The sequence below is a fragment of the Procambarus clarkii genome, chromosome 10, assembly GCF_040958095.1.
Source record: "Procambarus clarkii isolate CNS0578487 chromosome 10, FALCON_Pclarkii_2.0, whole genome shotgun sequence".
NCBI classification, from domain to species: domain Eukaryota; kingdom Metazoa; phylum Arthropoda; class Malacostraca; order Decapoda; family Cambaridae; genus Procambarus; species Procambarus clarkii.
In genome coordinates, this window is record NC_091159.1 from 41377908 (window position 1) to 41399644 (window position 21737).

Sequence of the window (21737 nt, forward strand, 5' to 3'; positions counted from 1 at the left end):
GATGAAGGGTAAAATGACGTAGCTTATAGTGCTAAATTTTTGAGCCCATACTGTTGCTAGTTAGTTCTATGCCCAAGCATTGCTAAGTTTTGTTATTAAAGCTACCATTCAAGCTGTCATTGCAACATTCTGAGCTACCTATGTGCTTTAATATACCTACAGTTTTTCTCTCATCTTTTATTTTGTTCATGCTATGTAACTGTTATCATTCTTATAAACTATAAACTATGCAAGTATTTACCTACTTATAAGTTTCTTAGATTAAGGACCTGCCCGAAACGCTGCGCGTACTAGTGGCTTTACAAGAATGTAATTACTATGCTATGTATCCTCACAATCCCAATGTACCTTCTTGTATATATATATATATATATATATATATATATATATATATATATATATATATATATATATATATATATATATATATATATATATATATATATATATATATATATATAAATAATATGCTAAGTTGAGAGACAGACCTTCCTCCTTCACCACGTGATTTTGAGCCAGCTGACCATCTCAAGGCTCTGGGCCACCGTTGGCTCCAGGTTCACCCTCTGCCTAATATGATTATTACTCGACATTACATTTAAATTGATTTATAACGCAAAACTAACAAGTTCATTAATTAGATCAATTTCTAGGGTCATACTTCAGAAAAGTTGATGTGGGATGAGAGCTCTTAATTGGCCTTTTTTATGGATAAACATTTTGCAACACATTGCAATTATCTTGTGTTGGTTTGATTGGTTTCGGGTGGTTGAGAAAGAATGAAAAAACCTATTTTCGTAATCGCCAAGTATTTGTTTACTCTACAAACGACAAAACGACTGTTTCCTTACCCTATTAAGTCTACACCTTTTAAGGATATATAAATTAGGTGCACTCTTTCAGAGCAGGAAGTCAGGTAATTACATTATCATAAAAACATACTGTAAGCCCAGCTTGGATATATTGGCTATATTTTATGATATAGGGAGCGCCACACTCGCCAGACAGGGGCGTTGCGAGGGGGCACTTGTGTGGGGGAGACACCTCCCGGCCTCTCAACACCACGTTTCATTTTGCACTTTTTGATCGCCAGCGCACAAGTTGCAAAATATTATGAGAAGTAGCGGCTCTCAAAAATTCCACGTTTTCTATGCATGTGTTGGTTAGGTTAGGTTAGGTTACATGGGTCGTTGGTTTCGTTAGTTTCTTGTTATGTTAGCACTTTGTATGTTGTGGCATATCAATATAACGGGCTGGATTCCGTCCCTCCCTGAGAGAGAGAGAGAGAGAGAGAGAGAGAGAGAGAAGGGGGGGAAGGGGGAGAGAGAAAGAGAGAGAGAGAGAGAGAGAGAGAGAGAGAGAGAGAGAGAGAGAGAGAGAGAGAGAGAGAGAGAGAGAGAGAGAGAGAGAGAGAGAGATAGGGAAGAGGGAGACATGATAGAGACGTATAAAGTAATTTAGGGCATTGACAGAGTGGAAAAAGATTAAGTGTTCACAACGTATAAAATAGAACAAGAGGGAACAGATGGAAGCGTGAATCTTAGACGAATTACAGAGTTATTAGACAGTTTTCTGTCAGAGTAAGAGTGGTGGGAACATAAAATGAATTAAAGGAGCAGACCGTAGAAGCAAACTCCATCCACAATTTTAAAAAGTAGATATGATAGGGAAATAGGACCTGACACACAGAAATCACAATAGCGTGATGCATCAAATAAACAAATCCACAAGGGCCGATTAGGGCAGCGTCTGGGATGCTCCCGGACGTAGGTTCGAATCCTCGTCACGGCCCTTGTGGATTTGTTCATAGGGTGTTGGGATCACGTCCCTGAGAGAGGACCTAACTGCTTGTTCAGAGTCCAGACTGAAAACTTACTTGATTGGTGGCATCCACCGCTGCCTCGATCATCCTTAAGGGCGTCGGGGACAACCAGCCAGGCTCTTGTCATGGGCTACACTGTTGCCAATGGCTCTGTCCTGGTCACCCTATAAGCAAGGACTCCTGGCTTATCCTCCTCCTTTGACCTCAGGGGGGGTAAGGGACTCCTTCTTCATTTCAGGATATTTGGGGATGAAATAATATATTCGTGTAAAAACCGTCACAGAAATTTTATATTTATGCAGATGCAAATTTAATATATATGCAGAAACACCGCCAATATCCCCCAGTGTGCACTTCATTCAATTTAGTTAATGACATTACAATGTTCACTTTTAAACAATTGCTTGATCCAGTTTGTTGTCGGTATATGCATTATTTATTGTCACAGTTGCCACATGTTCAAAGTTCACGCCGTCTTTGTTGCAGAAGAGGATGACTATCAGGTGAAAGCACTAAGCCATTACGTCTATATGCAGAAATCTCAGGCAGTTTACCGGTGACAGTAATTGTCAGCGCCTTCCCCAGGGATGAACGGGGTCTTTATCAGCACAACCACTTGAGACAAACGAAGCAGCCAGGTCTGTGATACTGACCTGCCTGGAAGGTGGGAGTAGACTCTTCCTCCCATGGTGGTGACCTTTCATGGTGGTGACCTCCCATGGTGGTAACCTCCCATGGTGGTGACCTCCCATGGTGGTGACCTCCCATGGTGGTGACCTCCCATGGTGGTGACCTCCCATGGTGGTGACCCCAGGCTGACCTCCCTTCCGTCACGTGGGGTCAGTTGCACTCATTGGTGCTTGACCCCCGCGGCTTCTTGGGTTCATAGGAACTTTTTGACCACTTGGGTGTTTTCTGGGCTTGTTAGCTGTTGTGTAGACCTTAGGTCACCCTGATTTCTGTATATATATTGTAATTTTATTAATAAAGGAACATTGAAATAACAATCATAACACTATGGAGGCAAGCAGATACGTATATATATATATATATATATATATATATATATATATATATATATATATATATATATATATATATATATATATATATATATATATATATACATAGAAATATATTTTTTAACTTAAAAAAATGTTGAGAGATTTTTTGCTTTAGTGAACAGCTTAAGATGTTATTGGTTTAGGTGCGAAAATTGACAGGTTTATTGATCTCATATTGCTGAGGCCTCAGAGCCAGGAGGAGGGATATACACACCTGTTGTGGAGGGGGAGGATATACACACCTGTTGTCGACGGAGGATAAACCCAATTTCTATGGGGTGGAGAGATATACACACACACACACACCTGCTGTGATGGATAGTATACACAATCCTTATATGGAGGAAAGGATATATATACACACATGCAGTGGAGGAAAGGATATATACACACCTGTTAATGAGGAAAGGGTGGATATTCCCACATGATCCTTCTCTCTGAATTAGCACTTAAGCTAAAGTTATAACCATGTCAATTAGTCATCAATATGCACCCAGTCATTCTGAAATATTGTTTGATAAAATGTAAGATCTTTACAAACTGTAATATATTACTCAAAGAATTAATATAAATTATTCCAATAGACGCTGCAATCATTTTGTAACTGACGTTAGCGGAAAGTAATAAAAAACATACAGAATTTGTGTTTATATAATCTGGTAAATAGTTATATGAAGTTAATTAATTACTTTTTTGTTGTAAATTAATTTCTACAAAAGTAGTAATTTTGTAGTCAGTTACAAAATGCTTGACGCTGCGAGCATTTTGTAACTGACGTTTGCAGCAAGTAATAAAAACATTCAGAATTTGTGTTTACATGATCTGGTAAATAATGTATAAAGCAATTAATTCTTGAATATTGCAAAGGCACGACATAGTGAGGAGGAGTGTCATATTCACTCCTATGATGACTGGAATTATCCAATACTGCCTCTATGGAGGCATGTTTATTCACGGAATGAGTCACGTAGTCCAATGCTGTCTCTAAGAGTGTGTGTTCCTCACTCACTAGATGAGTAACTCTGTCCAATGCTGTCTCTAAGAGTGTGTGTTCCTCACTCACTAGATGAGTAACTCTGTCCAATGCTGTCTCTAAGAGTGTGTGTTCCTCACTCACAAGATGAGTAACTCTATCCAATGCTGTCTAATTTATAACAACATGTTGTTGTTGTTTAAGATTCGCTACTTGGAACAAAAAGTTCCAAGTAGCACGGGCTATGGTGAGCCCGTCTGACAACATGTTTTACACTGAACTTTAATAGTTCTGCAATAGGTACCTGACCCACAGAGACACCTCTCCTCTAAACTACTCCTCAGAGAAGTAGACTACCCAGCTCAACACACCCTCGAAGTAACCCCCCCCCCCCTAAAAAAAAAGTTCACGTTTCAGACGTGTACGCTCTAGAAATACACGCCCCAGAAGTTCTTGAACTGGTCGTACACGCCCCAGAAGTTCTTGAACTTGTCGTACACGCCCCAGAAGTTCTTGAACTGGTCGTACACGCTATAGAAGTACTCGAACTGGTCGTACATGCTCCAGAAGTACTTGAACTGGTCTTACACGCCCCAGAAGTACTCGAACTGGTCGTACACGCCCCAGAAGTATTCTAACTGGTCGTACACGCCCCAGAAGTATTCTAACTGGTCGTACACGCCCCAGAAGTACTCGAACAGGTCGTACACGCCCCAGAAGTACTCTAACTGGTCGTACATGCCCCAGAAGTACTTGAACTGGTCGTACATGATCCAGAAATACTTAAACTAGTTGAACATGCCCCAGAATTCCATTCTCCCCTTCTCCTTCTCACCCTTCCTCCCCCTCTCCCCCCTCTCCCCTCTCCCCTCTCCCCTCACCCCTCCCCCCTCTCCCCTCTCCCCTCCCCCCCTCACCCTCCCCTCTCTCCCCCTCCTCTGATTATCACCATTATCTCACCATCTCACTTCCCCTCAGCGAGGCAGGTAACGTGGAGGGCGCCATTAGCAAGGTAGACGCTGTCAGCGGTCGTCAGGCAGCTGTCAGCACACCTGTGGACGCCAGGGTAACGAGATGGGCGCTGACACCTGCTCCGTCTAGCGCGGGGGGAGGGATGGAGAGCAGGTGGGATGGAGGCGCCGGGTAGGTAGAGGAAGGAGGGAATAAGGATGGAGGGATGGAGCTTGTTGCGAGGAAGCTGAGCTTAACTAGCTAGAGGGATGAGAGCTTAACTAGCTAGAAGGATGAGAGCTTAACTAGCTAGAAGGATGAAAATTTAACTAGCTAGAAGGATGAGAGCTTAACTAGCTAGAAGGATGAGAGCTTAACTAGCTAGAAGGATGAAAATTTAACTAGCTAGAAGGATGAAAGCTTAACTAGCTAGAAGGATGAGAGATTAACTAGCTAGAAGGATGAGAGCTTAACTAGCTAACTAGCTAGAAGGATGAGAGCTTAACTAGATAGAAGGATGAGATCTTAACTAGCTAGAAGGATGAGAGCTTAACTAGCTAGAAGGATAAGAGCTTAACTTGGTAGAAGGATGAGAGCTTAACTAGGTAGAAGGGTGAGAGCTTAACTAGCTAGAAGAATGAAACTTAACTAGCAAGAGGGATGAGAGCTTAACTAGCTAGAAGGATGAGAGCTTAACTAGCTAGAAGGATGAGAGCTTAACTAACTAGAAGGATGAGAGCTTAACTAGCTAGAAGGATGAAAACTTAACTAGCTAGAAGGATGAGAGCTTAACTAACTAGAAGGATAAGAGCTTAACTAGCTAGAAGGATGAGAGCTTAACTAGCTAGAAGGATGAGAGCTTAACTAGCTAGATGGATGAGAGCATAACTAACTAGAAGGATGAGAGCTTAACTAGCTAGAAGGATGAGACTTTAACTAGCTAGAAGGAAGAGAGCTTAACTAGCTAGAAGGATGAGAGCTTAACTAGCTAGATGGATGAGAGCTTAACTAGTTAGAAGGGTGAGAGCTTAACTAACTAGAAGGATGAGAGCTTAACTACCTAGATGGGTGAGAGCTTAACTAACTAGGGGGGGTGAGAATTTAACTAGCTTGAAGGATGAGAGCCTAACTAACTAGAGGGATGAGAGCTTAACTAGCTAGAGGGATGAGAGCTTAACTAGCTAGAAGGATGAGAGCTTAACTAGCTAGAAGGATGAGAGCTTAACTAGCTAGAAGGATGAAAGCTTAACTAGCTAGAAGGATGAAAGCTTAACTAGCGAGAAGGATGAGAGCTTAACTAGCTAGAAGGATGAGAGCTTAACTTGCTAGAAGGATGAGAGCTTAACTAGCTAGAAGGATGAGAGCTTAACTAGCTAGAAGGATGAAAGCTTAACTAGCGAGAAGGATGAGAGCTTAACTAGCTAGAAGGATGAGAGCTTAACTTGCTAGAAGGATGAAAGCTTAACTAGCTAGAAGGATGAGAGCTTAACTAGCTAGAAGGATGAGAGCTTAACTAGCTAGAAGGATGAGAGCTTAACTAGCTAGAAGGATGAGAGCTTAACTAGCTAGAAGGATGAGAGCTTAACTAGCTAGAAGGATGAAAGCTTAACTAGCGAGAAGGATGAGAGCTTAACTAGCTAGAAGGATGAGAGCTTAACTTGCTAGAAGGATGAGAGCTTAACTAGCTAGAAGGATAAGAGCTTAACTAACTAGAAGGATGAGAGCTTAACTAGCTAGAAGGATGAGAGCTTAACTAACTAGAAAGAAGAGAGCTTAACTAGCTAGAAGGATGAGAGCTTAAGTAGCTGGAAAGATGAAAGCTTAACTAGCTAGAAGGAAGAGTGTTTAACTAGCTAGAGGGATGAGAGCTTAGCTAGCTAGAGGGATGAAAGCGTAACTAAGTAGAGGGATGAGAGCTTAACTAACTAGAGGGATGAAAGCTTAACTAGCTAGAAGGATGAAAGCTTAACTAGGTAGAAGGATGAAGGCTTAACTAGGTAGAAGGAAGAGAGCTTAACTAGGTAGAAGGATGAGAGCTTAACTAGGTAGAAGGAAGAGAGCTTAACTAGCTAGAAGGATGAGAGCTTAACTAGGTAGAAGGAGATCAAATAATGGTTCACGTGGGTCATGGCATCAATCCAGCGACTGAAAAAAAGCTTAAGAAGGTGACGTGGAACCCAAGCTTAGCTCTTGAGAGCGTCTTGAGTCAAGGTGAGGGAAGGAGCAGCTGAGAGACACAGGAGGAGAGACAGTGAGTCGGAGAGAGAGACACAGACAGCATATGAGACACAGACGGAGAGATATAGAAATAGCGACCTGGATACTAATTCGATATCGGTACCGGGTCAACATGGGGTACCGGGCCAACATGGGTACCGGGTCAACATGGGGTACCGGGCCAACATGGGTACCGGGTCAACATGGGGTACCGGGCCAACATGGGTACCGGGTCAACATGGGGTACCGGGCCAACATGGGTACCGGGTCAACATGGGGTACCGGGCCAACATGGGTACCGGGTCAACATGGGGTACCGGGCCAACATGGGTACCGGGTCAACATGGGGTACCGGGCCAACATGGGTACCGGGTCAACATGGGGTACCGGGCCAACATGGGTACTGGGTCAACATGGGTACCGGGCCAACATGGGTACCGGGTCAACATGGGTACCGGGCCAACATGGGTACCGGGTCAACATGGGGTACCGGGCCAACATAGGTACCAGGCCAACATGGGTACCGGGTCAACATGGGTACCGGGTCAACATGGGGTACCGGGTCAACATGGGTACCGGGTCAACATGGGTTACAACATAGAAAGAGTATGGACCCATCCATGTCAACTCCTAAATATATATTCCCAACCCTGCACGTTCATCCATTTGTCTAACCTGCGCTTGAAACAATCCAACGAATCCACGTAAATCGTATTATCAGAAAATTAGTTCCCCAAATCAACAATATTTTTTTCATTTCCATAGTTACCCCTCTCTTATTTATTAATCTAAATTTAGCGAATTAGTATCCACTGTTTGGCATTCTGTTTTATGTTCGTATATTTAATACCTTATAAATATTCTTTTTTATCATACCTTTTATCCATCGTCACGTCACTCTATAATCTTCGCCGTGAAGAAGATGAATTATTAAAGTATGTTAATTTCTTTTCATTAGGAAGGTTTCCAATTCCCGCTATCTTGGTTATCTTCCCAGGCAAACATTGAAGAGTTGTGCCCATTCTGTAAAGCCATAGTTACGAATCTGATCTCTAGTACGCAGTAATTTGTGTAGAGAAAGTTCATGTGGTAGTTTGTCTAGAGAGAATGAGAGAGACATTATATTAAGAGCAAGAGGTGTAGATATTTGTTCAATGTGGCGGCAGTCAGCTGGCTGGGTGCTGGTAGGCCGGAAGTCGGCCATATCTCTCCGCCCATCAAAGTAGTTCCCTCATATTTTCGTTGATTATGGATAACCAGTAGAATATATATGAATGTTTTGTAAATAAAAACTGAGCTCGTTTGTGTGACCTACCAGTTAAGTACCTTAAAATGGATATTCAGGGATTATTCAATGAGGATTGGACATTTGGTATTAAGGGGCGGTAGTGACGGGGCGCCCTCTGCAAGAAGACCAGAAAATGGCGGCTGGGAAGCTGTGTTGGACAGAGACACAAGGTTTCAGGGATTTTCACTCCGCCAGACAGTTAGATAAGCCACGATTCATATTTTAATTCGGGCGTTTCTGCCCGAAACGCTGTGCGTGTTGATGGCTTTTGCATGAATGTAAAGATACCAATCTTATGGGATCTTACCAAGCTATTGTACCTTCTTGCAAACAAAAATTATTATTATTATTATTATTATTATTATTATTATTATTATTATTATTATTATTATTATTATTATTATTATTATTATTATTATTATTATTATTATTATTATTATTATTATTATTATTATTATTATTATTATTATTATTATTATTTTATTATTATTATTATTATTATTATTATTATTATTTTATTATTATTATTATTATTATTATTATTATTATTATTATTATTATTATTATTATTATTGTTTAGTATTATTATTATTATTATTATTATTATTTTATTATTTTTATTATTATTATTATTATTATTATTATTATTATTATTATTTTATTAATATTATTATTAGTATTATTATTATTATTATTATTATTATTATTATTATTATTATTATTATTATTAGCAGTAGTAGTAGTAGTAATATTCGTATAACTGACAGGATGTCCTAATGTTCTGATGGACTACGGACTAGTATTATACAGTCTAGATTTCAGAATCTATTTCTGAATATATTTGATCATCAATGGCATCTATGTGCCATTGATGATCTTGCTTGAGTTAACCATTTTTAATTCATGTGTTGCTAGACACATGAATAGTGTGTATATGTATGTAGTGTATTGTGAATATTATGACTATTTGATATTTCTGATTTTTGTATATTAGTTAAGATACCGGAAGGTTATGTGCTCAACCGAGTGGGACATTATCTTCATATGTTTTTTTTAATTTATCTGCAAATATATATTTTTACTGTCATAATACCTTGGTGTTTCTGTTCTCCTGTGGGGATTTTTTCCGTGCTTTTACCAGCAGGATAAGAGTCATTATAAATCCCTAGGAGGGATTTTTTTTATTATTTTCTGATGTCAATCTTAATGCAGCTGATTCTAACCTAACCTAACTAACTTTAACCATTAACCAAGCTTAACCTAACCAATTCTAACCTTACCCAACCAACCTTTACCTAATCTAAACTACCCTAACTGAACTATAATTAACCAAATTAAATACCTCTCCTCGAAGAAGCAAAACAGAGACACTATATTGACAGCTGCATGTCACTGAAGACCGTGACTGACCCCCATAGTCTCCCCTTTGTAATATATTAGGTTAAGTCAATCTCAATAGACGAAGTATTAATTTATCAAGTGCCAAAAGTTATCTCAAACGGTTGAATTGTAAGGCCGTGGACACTACAAGGATTCCCAATGGCTGCCAGTTTCATAATTCAATTATGAATTAAGCCAGTTTCAATTTTAACAATTGAATGACAATTTATGCCATTATTCAATTTCAATTCATAATCATTGACTATTAGTAATTGTCTGTAATCTGCAGCCAAATCAATAAGTCAAATATAGAAAAGAAAGATGTGAAAAGGGGGAAGAAAATATACCTGCATTAATAAGGATTACAAAGGTTACGTCGTTATACTTTTAGTATACAGGTGGTGTACTGGAGCATTCCACCTCTGGTTCCTGATAGCAGGCTTCGAGGTTCCTCTTCTTATACCTCATAGTGCCTTACCCTACTGGTTTCTCCTAGTTTCCAGAGAGCATGAGAGAGAGAGAGAGAGAGAGAGAGAGAGAGAGAGAGAGAGAGAGAGAGAGAGAGAGAGAGAGAGAGAGAGAGAGAGAGAGAGAGAGAGAGAGAGAGAGAGAGAGAGAGAGAGAGAGAGAGAGAGACAGAGACAGAGAGAGACAGAGACAGAGAGAGACAGAGAGAGACAGAGACAGAGAGATAGAATGATGGAGAGAGAGAGAGAACGAGAGCGAGGAAGAGAGACTAATGGATATTGAATTTTGAAAATAATTAACTAATAAAATTTAGCACATCAACAAATTTAATTTATTATACCAATAACATTTACAATAAATAATTAACAACCAAATTTACAATTCAATGGATAGAATGTTGAAACGATGGTATATTAGGGTTCAAGGTGAACACCATCACCACACTATTGCCTTCTCGCCTTTCTCTGGCTGTAACCTTTGTAACTGCTATTTGTACCTGCAGACTCTAACATCATGCATACGCCGCTGATGTTATCCATTTTATGTGGGCTTCAGGAGACAAGTTTGGTGTGATATCAACTCCTAGATCTATCCCTCGCTCCGTTTCATGAAGTACTTCATCTCCCATTCGGTATCCTGTTTCTGGCCTCCTGTTTCCACCGCTTAGTTTCATTACCTTACATTTACTTGCGTTGAACATTTGTAGCCATTAGTTGGGCCATTTGTTCAGTTTGTCTGAGTCATCTTGTAGCCTCATACTATCTTCCTCTGTCTTATTCCTCCTCATAATTTTTGCATCGTCAGCAAACAATGAGAGGAACGATTCTATACCCTCTCCGAGATCATTTACATATATCAGAAACAGTATAGGTCCAAGAACTATTCCCTGCGGGACTCCACTGGTAACGTCTCGCCAATCTGAGACCTCACCCCTCACAGTGACTCGCTGTCTTCTGTTGCTTAGGTACTCCCTTATCCAATGGAGTACCTTTCCTTTCACTCCTGACTGCATCTCCAGCTTTCGCACTAGTCTCTGGTGTGGCACTGTGTCAAAGGCTTTCTGGCAATCCAAAAATATTCAGTCTGCCCACCCCTCTCTTTTTTTCCTGATTTTTGTTGCCTTGTCATATAATTCAATTAATCCTGTGAGGCATTACTTGCCATCCCTGAACCCATGCTGATGTTGTGTGACAAAGTTCTTTCGCTCCAGATGTTCCACTAGCTTTTTTCGCACAATCTTCTCCATCAACTTGCATGGTATGCAGGTTAGGGACACTGGGCTGTAGTTCAGTGCCTCCTGTCAATCACCCTTCTTGTATATCGGGACAATATTAGCCGTTTTCGAATTTTTTGGCAGTTCACCTGATACCAGGGATTTGTTGTACATCATGGAGAGTGGCAGGCACAATGCTTCTGCTCCTTCCTTTAGTATCCAAGGAGAGATTCCATGGAGCCCGGAAGCCCGGATGTGTGTACGCACCTAGTTGTACTCACGTAGTTGTGTGTGTGTGTGTGTGTGTGTGTATGTGAGACAATGTCTGACCAATAAGAAAACTGGGACAGGAAATTTCTTAAGTACCTTCGTATCATGGGTGCTGCAGTTTAATGTTCATGTTTTGTTGCAAAAGGATTACATTGAAAAGAAAGTAAAACATTTAAATTTATTGCAGTTTTCAGTACATTTACACACATATACACACACACACAAACATATAAAAGCAAACACACAAACACACAAACACATACACACATACACACATACACACTACATATATATATATATATATATATATATATATATATATATATATATATATATATATATATATATATATATATATATATATATAGCTCTCCAAAAATAGTACAGCTTGCTGCATTTTCTTATAAATATAAATACAAAAACAAGAAGCTCTCATCCCACACGGACCAGCATTTAAAGAAGACTTCTGAAAGGTGTTGCCCCTTCACCGTAAACAAAGGTCCCACATAGCAGAGTGCTGGCCCAGTGTTCCTTGGACTACGGGCGCCGGTGCACGCCTCTACGAGCCAACCAAGATCGCCAGACTGAAATCTTGGACGTACTGAAACCAACCACTCCCTTGTTCGTACACATATATATTCACGTTCTGTTGCATGCAAGTATTGCAAGCCTTTCATTCATTCCCGCAGCGATGATAACTTGAAAACTGTGTGTTGAGAGAGAGATAGAGATAGAGGAAGATACCCATGTACACTAGCCACTGCTCCTACACCATCTATGTAATGTCCAAACACCCACTACTCACACACACACCTACACGCACACACGCCGACAGTGTTGCACTGTACTCTTGCAGGTCCTCACTGGCGTGGCTTTCAGTGATGGTGTTGAACGCACTGTTGACCTCGTAGGCGTTTAGTGCTTTGTTGACGTTGCTGGTGTTGCACGGGCTGTTAGCGTTTAACGCACTCTTGGCGTTAAAAACATTAAGCGCACTGGTGGCGTGGCTGGCGTTTAACACACTGATATCGTTGCTGGCGTTCAACACACTGATATCGTTGCTGGCGTTCAACGCACTGATATCGTTGCTGGCGTTCAACACACTGATATTGTTGCTGGCGTTCAACACACTGATATCGTTGCTGGCGTTCAACACACTGATATCGTTGCTGGCGTTCAACGCACTGATGTCGTTGCTGGCGTTCAACACACTGATATCGTTGCTGGCGTTCAACGCACTGATATCGTTGCTGGCGTTCAACACACTGATATCGTTGCTGGCGTTCAACACACTGATATCGTTGCTGGCGTTCAACGCACTGATATCGTTGCTAGCGTTCAACGCACTGTTGGCGTTGGTGGCGTTCACTTGGCGTGTCTTAACTGGCGGCGAGGAGGTGGAAGGTGGCGAGGAGGGCGAGTAGTGGGGAGGGGCAGGAGGCGAGACTCCCTCCGTCAGTGGTGGAGTGTTGCATAGCTGCCGAGCTCTCTCCTGTAGGGCAGACGAGAGGCGGTGAGTGACCGTGAGGTAGTGAGTGACCGTGAGACAGTGAGAGAACATGAGACAGTGAGAGAACATGAGACAGTGAGTGAACATGAGACAGTGAGTGAACATGAGACAGTGAGAGAACATGAGACAGTGAGTGAACATGAGACAGTGAGTGAACATGAGGCAGTGAGTGAACACGAGACAGTGAGGGAACATGAGACAGTGAGTGAACATGAGACAGTGAGTGAACATGAGGCAGTGAGTGAACACGAGACAGTGAGGGAACATGAGACAGTGAGGGAACATGAGGCAGTGACAGAACATGAGACAGTGAGGGAACATGAGGCAGTGACAGAACATGAGACAGTGAGAGAGCATGAGACAATGAGAGAGCATGAGACAATGAGTGAACATGAGACAGTGAGAGAACATGAAACAGTGAGGGAACATGAGGCTAGACACTGAAGTAAAGCACACCTCAGTTCTCTCCTGTATAGATATAGTTAATAATTTAACGTCATTCTTAGTAGGAATTTTAAGAATATTTTATTTATAACAAAAGCTCATCCAAATTGAAATTTAACTCAACAATTCCTAAACAGAACTAAACTTTTATGTTAATAACACAGGATAAAATCAGCTTACTTTTTTATTAAAAAAGCGACTAAAATAAGGCTGTCTTGCCTTATTCTGACATGTCTAGTCAATAAATTGCTTTGGTAGGCCTGGCGATAACCGGGCCGCGGGGACACTAAGCCCCGAAACCAACACAAGGTAAGGTATGTAGGATGTCAGTATTTTAGTCAGATATAAGGAAGTTGTATCAGGTATTCTTCAGACACATTAATTAGCAAAGAAAAATTATGAAATTCATTAACGCATTTTATTGATATTCACAATTTATTCATTATTTATTCACAACTATTGATGAGTAGGCTCTGTAAATTTAGCTTAAAAACCTAAAAACTCCTTATGCAGGCGATGAGTCACAATAACGTGGCTGACGTATGTTGACCAGACCACACACTAGAAGGTGAAGGGACGACAACGTGGTGAAGGGACAACGACGTTTCGGTCCGTCCTGGACCATTCTAAAGTCGATTGAGAATGGTCCAGGACAGACCGAAACGTCGTCGTCCCTTCACTTTCTAGTGTGTGGTCTGGTCAACATACTCCTTGAATATATTGATATTTTCAAGATGTGCGGCGGCAAGGGCGAACAATGAGGCTCTTGCATACCTTCAATAATACACACTTTCTCTGATGTTAAAAGAGTCAAGAGAAAGCGATGTGTGGTGCAAACAAAAAATAGCTTCAAGCTTTTTTGCATTTTTACTAAAACACAAACACTTTCTCGTATCTACAAAGCTTGATAGCTGTTGACAGGTGTTGTGAAATACTACCATTTTCGGTACCAGGAGCCAGACAGTTGCTTTCATTGAATTAATAGTGACGGGTTAGGAGTTCAATATTGGCCATTTTGTGACACAAAACTTGTACTGAATCGCTTCGTTCTGACTATGTAGCGAGGCTTTGGAGCGCCTCATTCATTTGGCTCAAGTGTATCATCTGATGTTTTTAACAATTCATTCTCGACAGGGTGTTATCGGGTGATGTATCCCTGCAGGTGGTCGGTGCAACTTGTGCTGGAATGTGAACTCAATGAGACGCAGGTCTGAAGCATCGTTAGTAGGGCCTCGTAGCCTGGTGGATAGCGCGCAGGTCTCGTAATTCTGTGGCGCGAGTTCGATTCCCGCACGAGGCAGAAACATATGGGCAAAGTTTCTTTCACCCTGAATGCCCCTGTTACCTAGCAGTAAATAGGTACCTGGGAGTTAATCAGCTGTCACGGGCTGCTTCCTGGGGGTGGAGGCCTGGTCGAGGACCGGGCCGCGGGGACACTAAAAAGCCCCGAAATCATCTCAAGATAACCTCAAGATAACCGAGAGTGATAATAATGTTGTTTCATGACAGGGTTGATAAAGACAGTCTATTTAACACAAGGGGCACACGCACTAGGGGACACAGGTGGAAACTGAGTGCCCAAATGAGCCACAGAGATATTAGAAAGAACTTTTTTAGTGTCAGAGTGGTTGACAAATGGAATGCATTAGGCAGTGATGTGGTGGAGGCTGACTCCATACACAGTTTCAAGTGTAGATATGATAGAGCCCAATAGGCTCAGGAATATGTACACCAGTTGATTGACAGTTGAGAGGCGGGACCAATGAGCCAGAGCTCAACCCCCGCAAGCACAAATAGGTGAGTACACATACACACACACACACACACAAACACACATACACCAGGAACGAGTATGTTATTGTGAGAAGAGCAGCTGAGAAAAGGTATGAAAATGATATAGCTAATAAAGCCAAGACCGAACCAAAGCTACTACACAGTCACATCAGGAGGAAGACAACAGTGAAGGAACAGGTGATGAAACTTAGGGTGGGCGAGGACAGGTACACAGAGAATGACTAAGAGGTGTGTGAAGAACTCAACAAAAGGTTCCAGGAGGTCTTTACAATAGAACAGGGAGAAGTCACGGTGCTAGGAGAGGTGGCAGCAAACCAGGTGACCTTGGAAAGGTTCGAAATTACAAGAGATGAGGTCAAGAAGCACCTATTGGAGCTGGATGTGAGAAAAGCTGTTGGGCCGGATGGAATCTCGCCATGGGTATTGAAAGAGTGTGCAGGAGCACTTAGCTTGCCACTCTCCATAGTGTATAGTAGGTCACTGGAAACGGGAGACCTACCAGAAGTATGGAAGACTGCTAATGTAGTACCAATATTTAAAAAGGGTGACAGAAAAAAGGCACTGAACTACAGGCCAGTGTCCTTAACTTGTATACCATGCAAGGTGATGGAGAAGATTGTGAGAAAAAACCTAGTAACACATCTGGAGAGAAGAGACTTCGTGACAACCCATCAACATGGGTTCAGGGAGGGTAAATCTTGCCTTACAGGCTTGATAGAATTCTATGATCAGGTGACAAAGATTAAGCAAGAAAGAGAAGGATGGGCGGACTGCACTTTTTTGGACTGTCGGAAAGCCTTCGACACAGTACCCCATAAAAGGTTGATGCATAAGCTGGAGAAACAGGCAGGAGTAACTGGTAGGGCGCTCCAGTGGATAAGGGAGTACCTAAGCAATAGGAAGCAGAGAGTTATAGTGAGGGGTGAGACCTCAGAATGGCGGGAAGTCACCAGTGGAGTCCCACAGGGCTCTGTGCTTGGACCTATCCTGTTTCTGATATACATAAATGATCTCCCAGAGGGTATAGACTCATTCCTCTCAATGTTTGCTGACGACGCCAAAATTATGAGAAGGATTAAGACAGAGGACAGCTTGAGGCTTCAAGAAGACCTGGACAAGCTGCAGGAATGGTCGAACAAATGGATGTTAGAGTTTAACCCAAGCAAATGTAATGTAATGAAGATAGGAGTAGGAAGCAGGAGACCAGATACAAGGTATCACTTGGGAGATGAAATACTTCAAGAGTCAGAGAGAGAGAAAGACCTGGGGATTGATATTACGCCAGACCTGTCCCCTGAAGCTCATATCAAGAGGATAACATCAGCAGCATATGCCAGGTTGGCTAACATAAGAACGGCCTTTAGAAACTTGTGTAAGGAATCTTTCAGAACATTATATACTACATATGTCAGACCAATCCTGGAGTATGCGGCTCCAGCATGGAGTCCATATCTAGTCAAGCATAAGACTAAACTGGAAAAGGTTCAAAGGTTTGCCACCAGACTAGTACCCGAGCTGAGAGGTATGAGCTACGAGGAGAGACTACGGGAATTGAACCTCACTTCGTTGGAAGGCAGAAGAGTTAGGGGGGACATGATCACCACATTCAAGATTCTCAAGGGAATCGACAGGGTTGATAAAGATAGGCTATTTAACACAAGGGACACACGCACTAGGGAACACAGGTGGAAACTGAGTGCCCAAATGAGCCACAGAGATATTAGAAAGAACTTTTTTAGTGTCAGAGTGGTTGACAAATGGAATGCATTAGGAAGCAATGTGGTGGAGGCTGACTCCATACACAGTTTCAAGTGTAGATATGTAGATATGATAGAGCCCAATATGCTCAGGAACCTGTACACCTGTTGATTGACGGTTGAGAGGCGGGACCAAAGCGCCAGAGCTCAACCCCCGCAAGCACAACTAGGTGAGTACAACTAGGTGAGTACACACACACACACACATACACACACACACACACACACACACACACACACACACACACACACACACACACACACACACACACACACACACACACACACACAAAAGCAGGGACACTTGATTACGGAAATTTCCAATTTATATTCAATCAAACTTAACTATAATCTAATGAAGTCTCACCAATGTCACTCATTCCCACGTGCTTTAAGTACGCCCCAACAGGACTCATAGCTCCAAATGAACCAATATATCTCTGTCGACAAACACAAACACTGCCTTTAGAAACACGAATACAAAATTATTTTTGTACTCTGTATACCACATACGTGAGACCAATCTTTGAATATGAAGCTCCAAACCGGAGTCATCATTACGCTTGAAACGAAGCAAGAAGTATGCAAATGACCCAAGGGTAAATTATAAATATATATGTTTCCAGTGTCGGTGAAGGAACCAAATGGAATGGATTCGGAAGTGAAGTGGAAGAGAAAGACTCTATACACAATATAAATGTAGATATGACACAGCCCAAATGGCTCAAGCCTCGCAAATACAATTAGATGATTAGCTAAGGGGGCATGGGGCCCCCTTAGCCCATTAGCCTTTTCTTAAGCTGAGCCTTTTCATAAAAGTTGTTCAATGTCAACCAATATTTTTTGACTAGTTATATATGAAAATTATTATAAAAATTATTATAAAATTAAACTGCAATTATTCCAAATTTCAGTTCTGCAGCGTAAATAAAAAGGAAGATTTTTTATTTTTTTATTTTTTTCAACGAATTTTACACCATTTCAAGTGTAAATACACAAACACACCTTTCAGATATAATCATTCTATGACACTTTTCTGACACATTAGCATATAATAAAGGATCCGGAGGTAGGGAGTTTCCAAAACATCTTTAGTTTTCCTAATACAACCTCAACTACCTCAAGAGATTGAACCAAGCAAAGACGATAACACAGACATTTGGAGACGAAGGCCATCAGCTCCATGGGCTTGAAACAAAGCTTAAAGTAACTCAGAGAATCTCTCCATAAATAGTAAAAAAAAAACGACTGAGATGCCATTTGCAAGCCCCTTACAATGGTGTTCATTGCATCACTGTAGATAATAGTTTTGCCAAAACAGCTTGAAAGAAACACGAAATATCAAACTACCAGTGTAACTACTAACAGAAACTACCAGTGTACTACACTGACTGAGGAACTACCTATTAAACAGGAAACAGAACGAATGGAAGCTTAGAAAAAAGAACTGGAATCGAGAAAACCATTAAGGATGTCCCCTTAATAACCAATTCTAGAACCTATGCTATTCTAGCAAACGAGGTTAACATAGTTACTGAACTAGATCTACTGTTTTACCGTTGATTGACGACGCGTAACTGATTACTTGAGTCAGTCATGTATACTTATGGATAATGTATTATGGATAATATATACAAACTCACGTACACACAATCTTCAGAGCTCTCACAGCTAATTAAGGAGGCCAGGAAGTGCCAGCTGCAGCAGGAGGGACTACTTGAGTAGGCTGGAGACTCATGTGAGCCACACATACATGCTAGGAGCCACACACACATGCTAGGAGCCACACACATACATGCTAGGAGCCACACACACATGCTAGGAGCCACACATACATGCTAGGAGCCACACACGCATGCTAGGAGCCACACACACACACACACATGCTAGGAGCCACACACACATTCAAGGAGCCTCACACATGCTAGGAGCCACACACACACATGGTAGGAGCCACACACATGCTAGAAGCCTCACACACATGCTAGGAGCAACACACACATGCTAGGAGCAACACACACACACACACATGCTAGGAGCCACACACACATGCTAGGAGCCACACACACATGCTAGGAGCCACACACATGCTAGGAGCCACACACATGCTAGGAGCCACACACACATAATAGGATCCACACACACATGCTAGGGAGCCACATACACATGCTAGGAGCCACACACACATGCTAGGAGCCACACACACATGCTAGAAGCCACACACACATGCTAGGAGCCACACACACATGCTAGGACCCACACACACACATGCTAGGAGCCACACACACATGCTAGAAGCCACACACACATGCTAGAAGCCACACACACATGCTAGGAGCCACACACACATGCTAGAAGCCACACACACATGCTAGGAGCCACACACACATGCTAGGACCCACACACACACATGCTAGGAGCCACACACACATGCTAGGAGCCACACATACATGCTAGGAGCCACACATACATGCTAGGAGCCACACACACATGCTAGGAGCCACACACACATGCTAGGAGCCACACACACATGCTAGAAGCCACACACACATATACTAGGATCCACACACACATGCTAGGAGCCACATACACATGCTAGGAACCACACATTATGCCGGGAGAAACCAGCCAGCCAGTGACCTGATCTATAAGGGCAGACTAACGTCATACAGTTACACAAGCAGGTATCGTAATTAAGAAGAACGTTCACTCAGCGATTCACAAGACTGACCAATTCTAGTGAACAACATCTAGGCGAGTACAACTGAGTGATTACCATTAGTTGAGTACATCATGGTGAATACAGCTAGATGAGTATCGTAGCATGAGTGAACGAACAATCGTCGTGACATTTCAAACCAACAAATGGACGACTCAAAACAATCATAAACATTTCTAATTACAGAAAACATTTTAGGAGCGACATGGGATAAATAATTATGGGTTGAAAAACACTCTGAGCAGAATGTTTAGTAGATAGAGCTTCTACTTGCACTCAGAGCAGAGGCTGAGATAAGAAGGCAGAGTGAAGGTGTGAGGAGTAACTCGAGGCTGGAGATGACAGCGTGAGATGCTGGATCCTTGTGAGACGTGAGAGAGAGAGAGAGAGAGAGAGAGAGAGAGAGAGAGAGAGAGAGAGAGAGAGAGAGAGAGAGAGAGAGAGAGAGAGAGAGAGAGAGAGAGAGAGAGAGAGAGAGAGAGAGAGACAGAGAGAGAGAGAGAGAGAGAGAGAGAGAGAGAGATAGAGAGAGAGAGAGAGAGAGAGAGAGAGAGAGAGAGAGAGAGAGAGAGAGAGAGAGAGAGAGAGAGAGAGAGAGAGAGAGAGAGAGAGAGAGAGAGAGAGAGAGAGAGAGAGAGATAGAGAGAGAGAGAGAGAGAGAGAGAGAGAGAGAGAGAGAGAGAGAGAGAGAGAGAGAGAGAGAGAGAGAGAGAGAGAGAGAGAGAGAGAGAGAGAGAGAGAGAGAGAGAGAGAGAGAGAGAGAGAGAGAGAGAGAGAGGGAGAGAGAGAGAGAGAGAGAGAGAGAGAGACAGACAGAGAGAGAGACAGAGAGAGAGACAGAGAGAGAGAGAGAGACAGAGAGAGAGACAGAGAGAGAGAGAGAGATAGAGAGAGAGAGAGAGATAGAGAGAGAGAGAGAGAGAGAGAGAGAGAGAGAGAGAGAGAGAGAGAGAGAGAGAGAGAGAGAGAGAGAGAGAGAGAGAGAGAGAGAGAGAGAGAGAGAGAGAGAGAGAGGGAGAGAGAGAGAGAGGGAGATAAAGACAGACCAATATGACAGTGAGAGACAAACATCTCGAGAGACAGAGACAGAGAGAGACAGGAACAGAGGTATAGACAGTCAGAAAAATCATTCAGATATACGCATTTAAAGTCATACAAAGATTAAACAGGGGTACAGAAGAAAGGAACGGAGAATAGAGACATGTAGGCACAAAATGATTCACAGAGAAAGTTGCTTGACACGAAACTGACAGATTCTCTGAAGGTTAAATTACCAAACATTAACATAGGACCCTTATGGAGAGAGACACCAAGAGACAGAAGGACTGCCAATCAAGAACAATGACCCTTATGGAGAGAGACAGTAAGAGACGGAAGGACTGACCGTCAAGAACATTGACTCTGACGGAGGTATTGACGGCGTCTCCAGCACTGCAGCTGTAGTTGCCGGAGTCGGTCACGGCCGCCCGAGCGATGTGGAGCCACGAGCTGAGACCCGCGCCCATCAGCGAGGTGTCCACCCTGCAGGGAGATAGGGAGAGAATATCAGTGTCCACCCTGCAGGGAGATAGGGAGAGATTATCAGTGTCCACCCTGCAGGGAGATAGGGAGAGAATATCAGTGTCCACCCTGCAGGGAGATAGGGAGAGAATATCAGTGTCCACCCTGCAGGGAGATAGGGAGAGAATATCAGTGTCCACCCTGCAGGGAGAGAATATCAGTGTCCACCCTGCAGGGAGATAGGGAGAGAATATCAGTGTCCACCCTGCAGGGAGATAGAGAGAGAATATCAGTGTCCACCCTGCAGGGAGATAGGGAGAGAATATCAGTGTCCACCCTGCAGGGAGATAGGGAGAATATCAGTGTC

General features: G+C 42.4%; 1 protein-coding gene across 4 annotated transcripts in view; it reads right to left on the reverse strand.

Annotated features, from left to right (window-relative positions):
• Window positions 1-11810: 11810 nt before the first annotated feature.
• LOC123775190 (cell adhesion molecule 1) overlaps window positions 11811-21737 on the reverse strand; it is a 198290-nt gene continuing 188363 nt past the window's right edge. For all 4 annotated transcript variants that reach the window (XM_069321911.1, XM_069321912.1, XM_069321913.1 and 1 more), the window contains exons 8-9: window positions 21255-21391; window positions 11811-13138 (exon numbers count right to left, since the gene is read on the reverse strand). In XM_069321911.1, coding sequence (XP_069178012.1) covers window positions 13026-13138; window positions 21255-21391 — 250 coding nt within the window. In that variant the 3' untranslated portion in view covers window positions 11811-13025. The remainder of the gene's footprint in view (window positions 13139-21254; window positions 21392-21737) is intronic.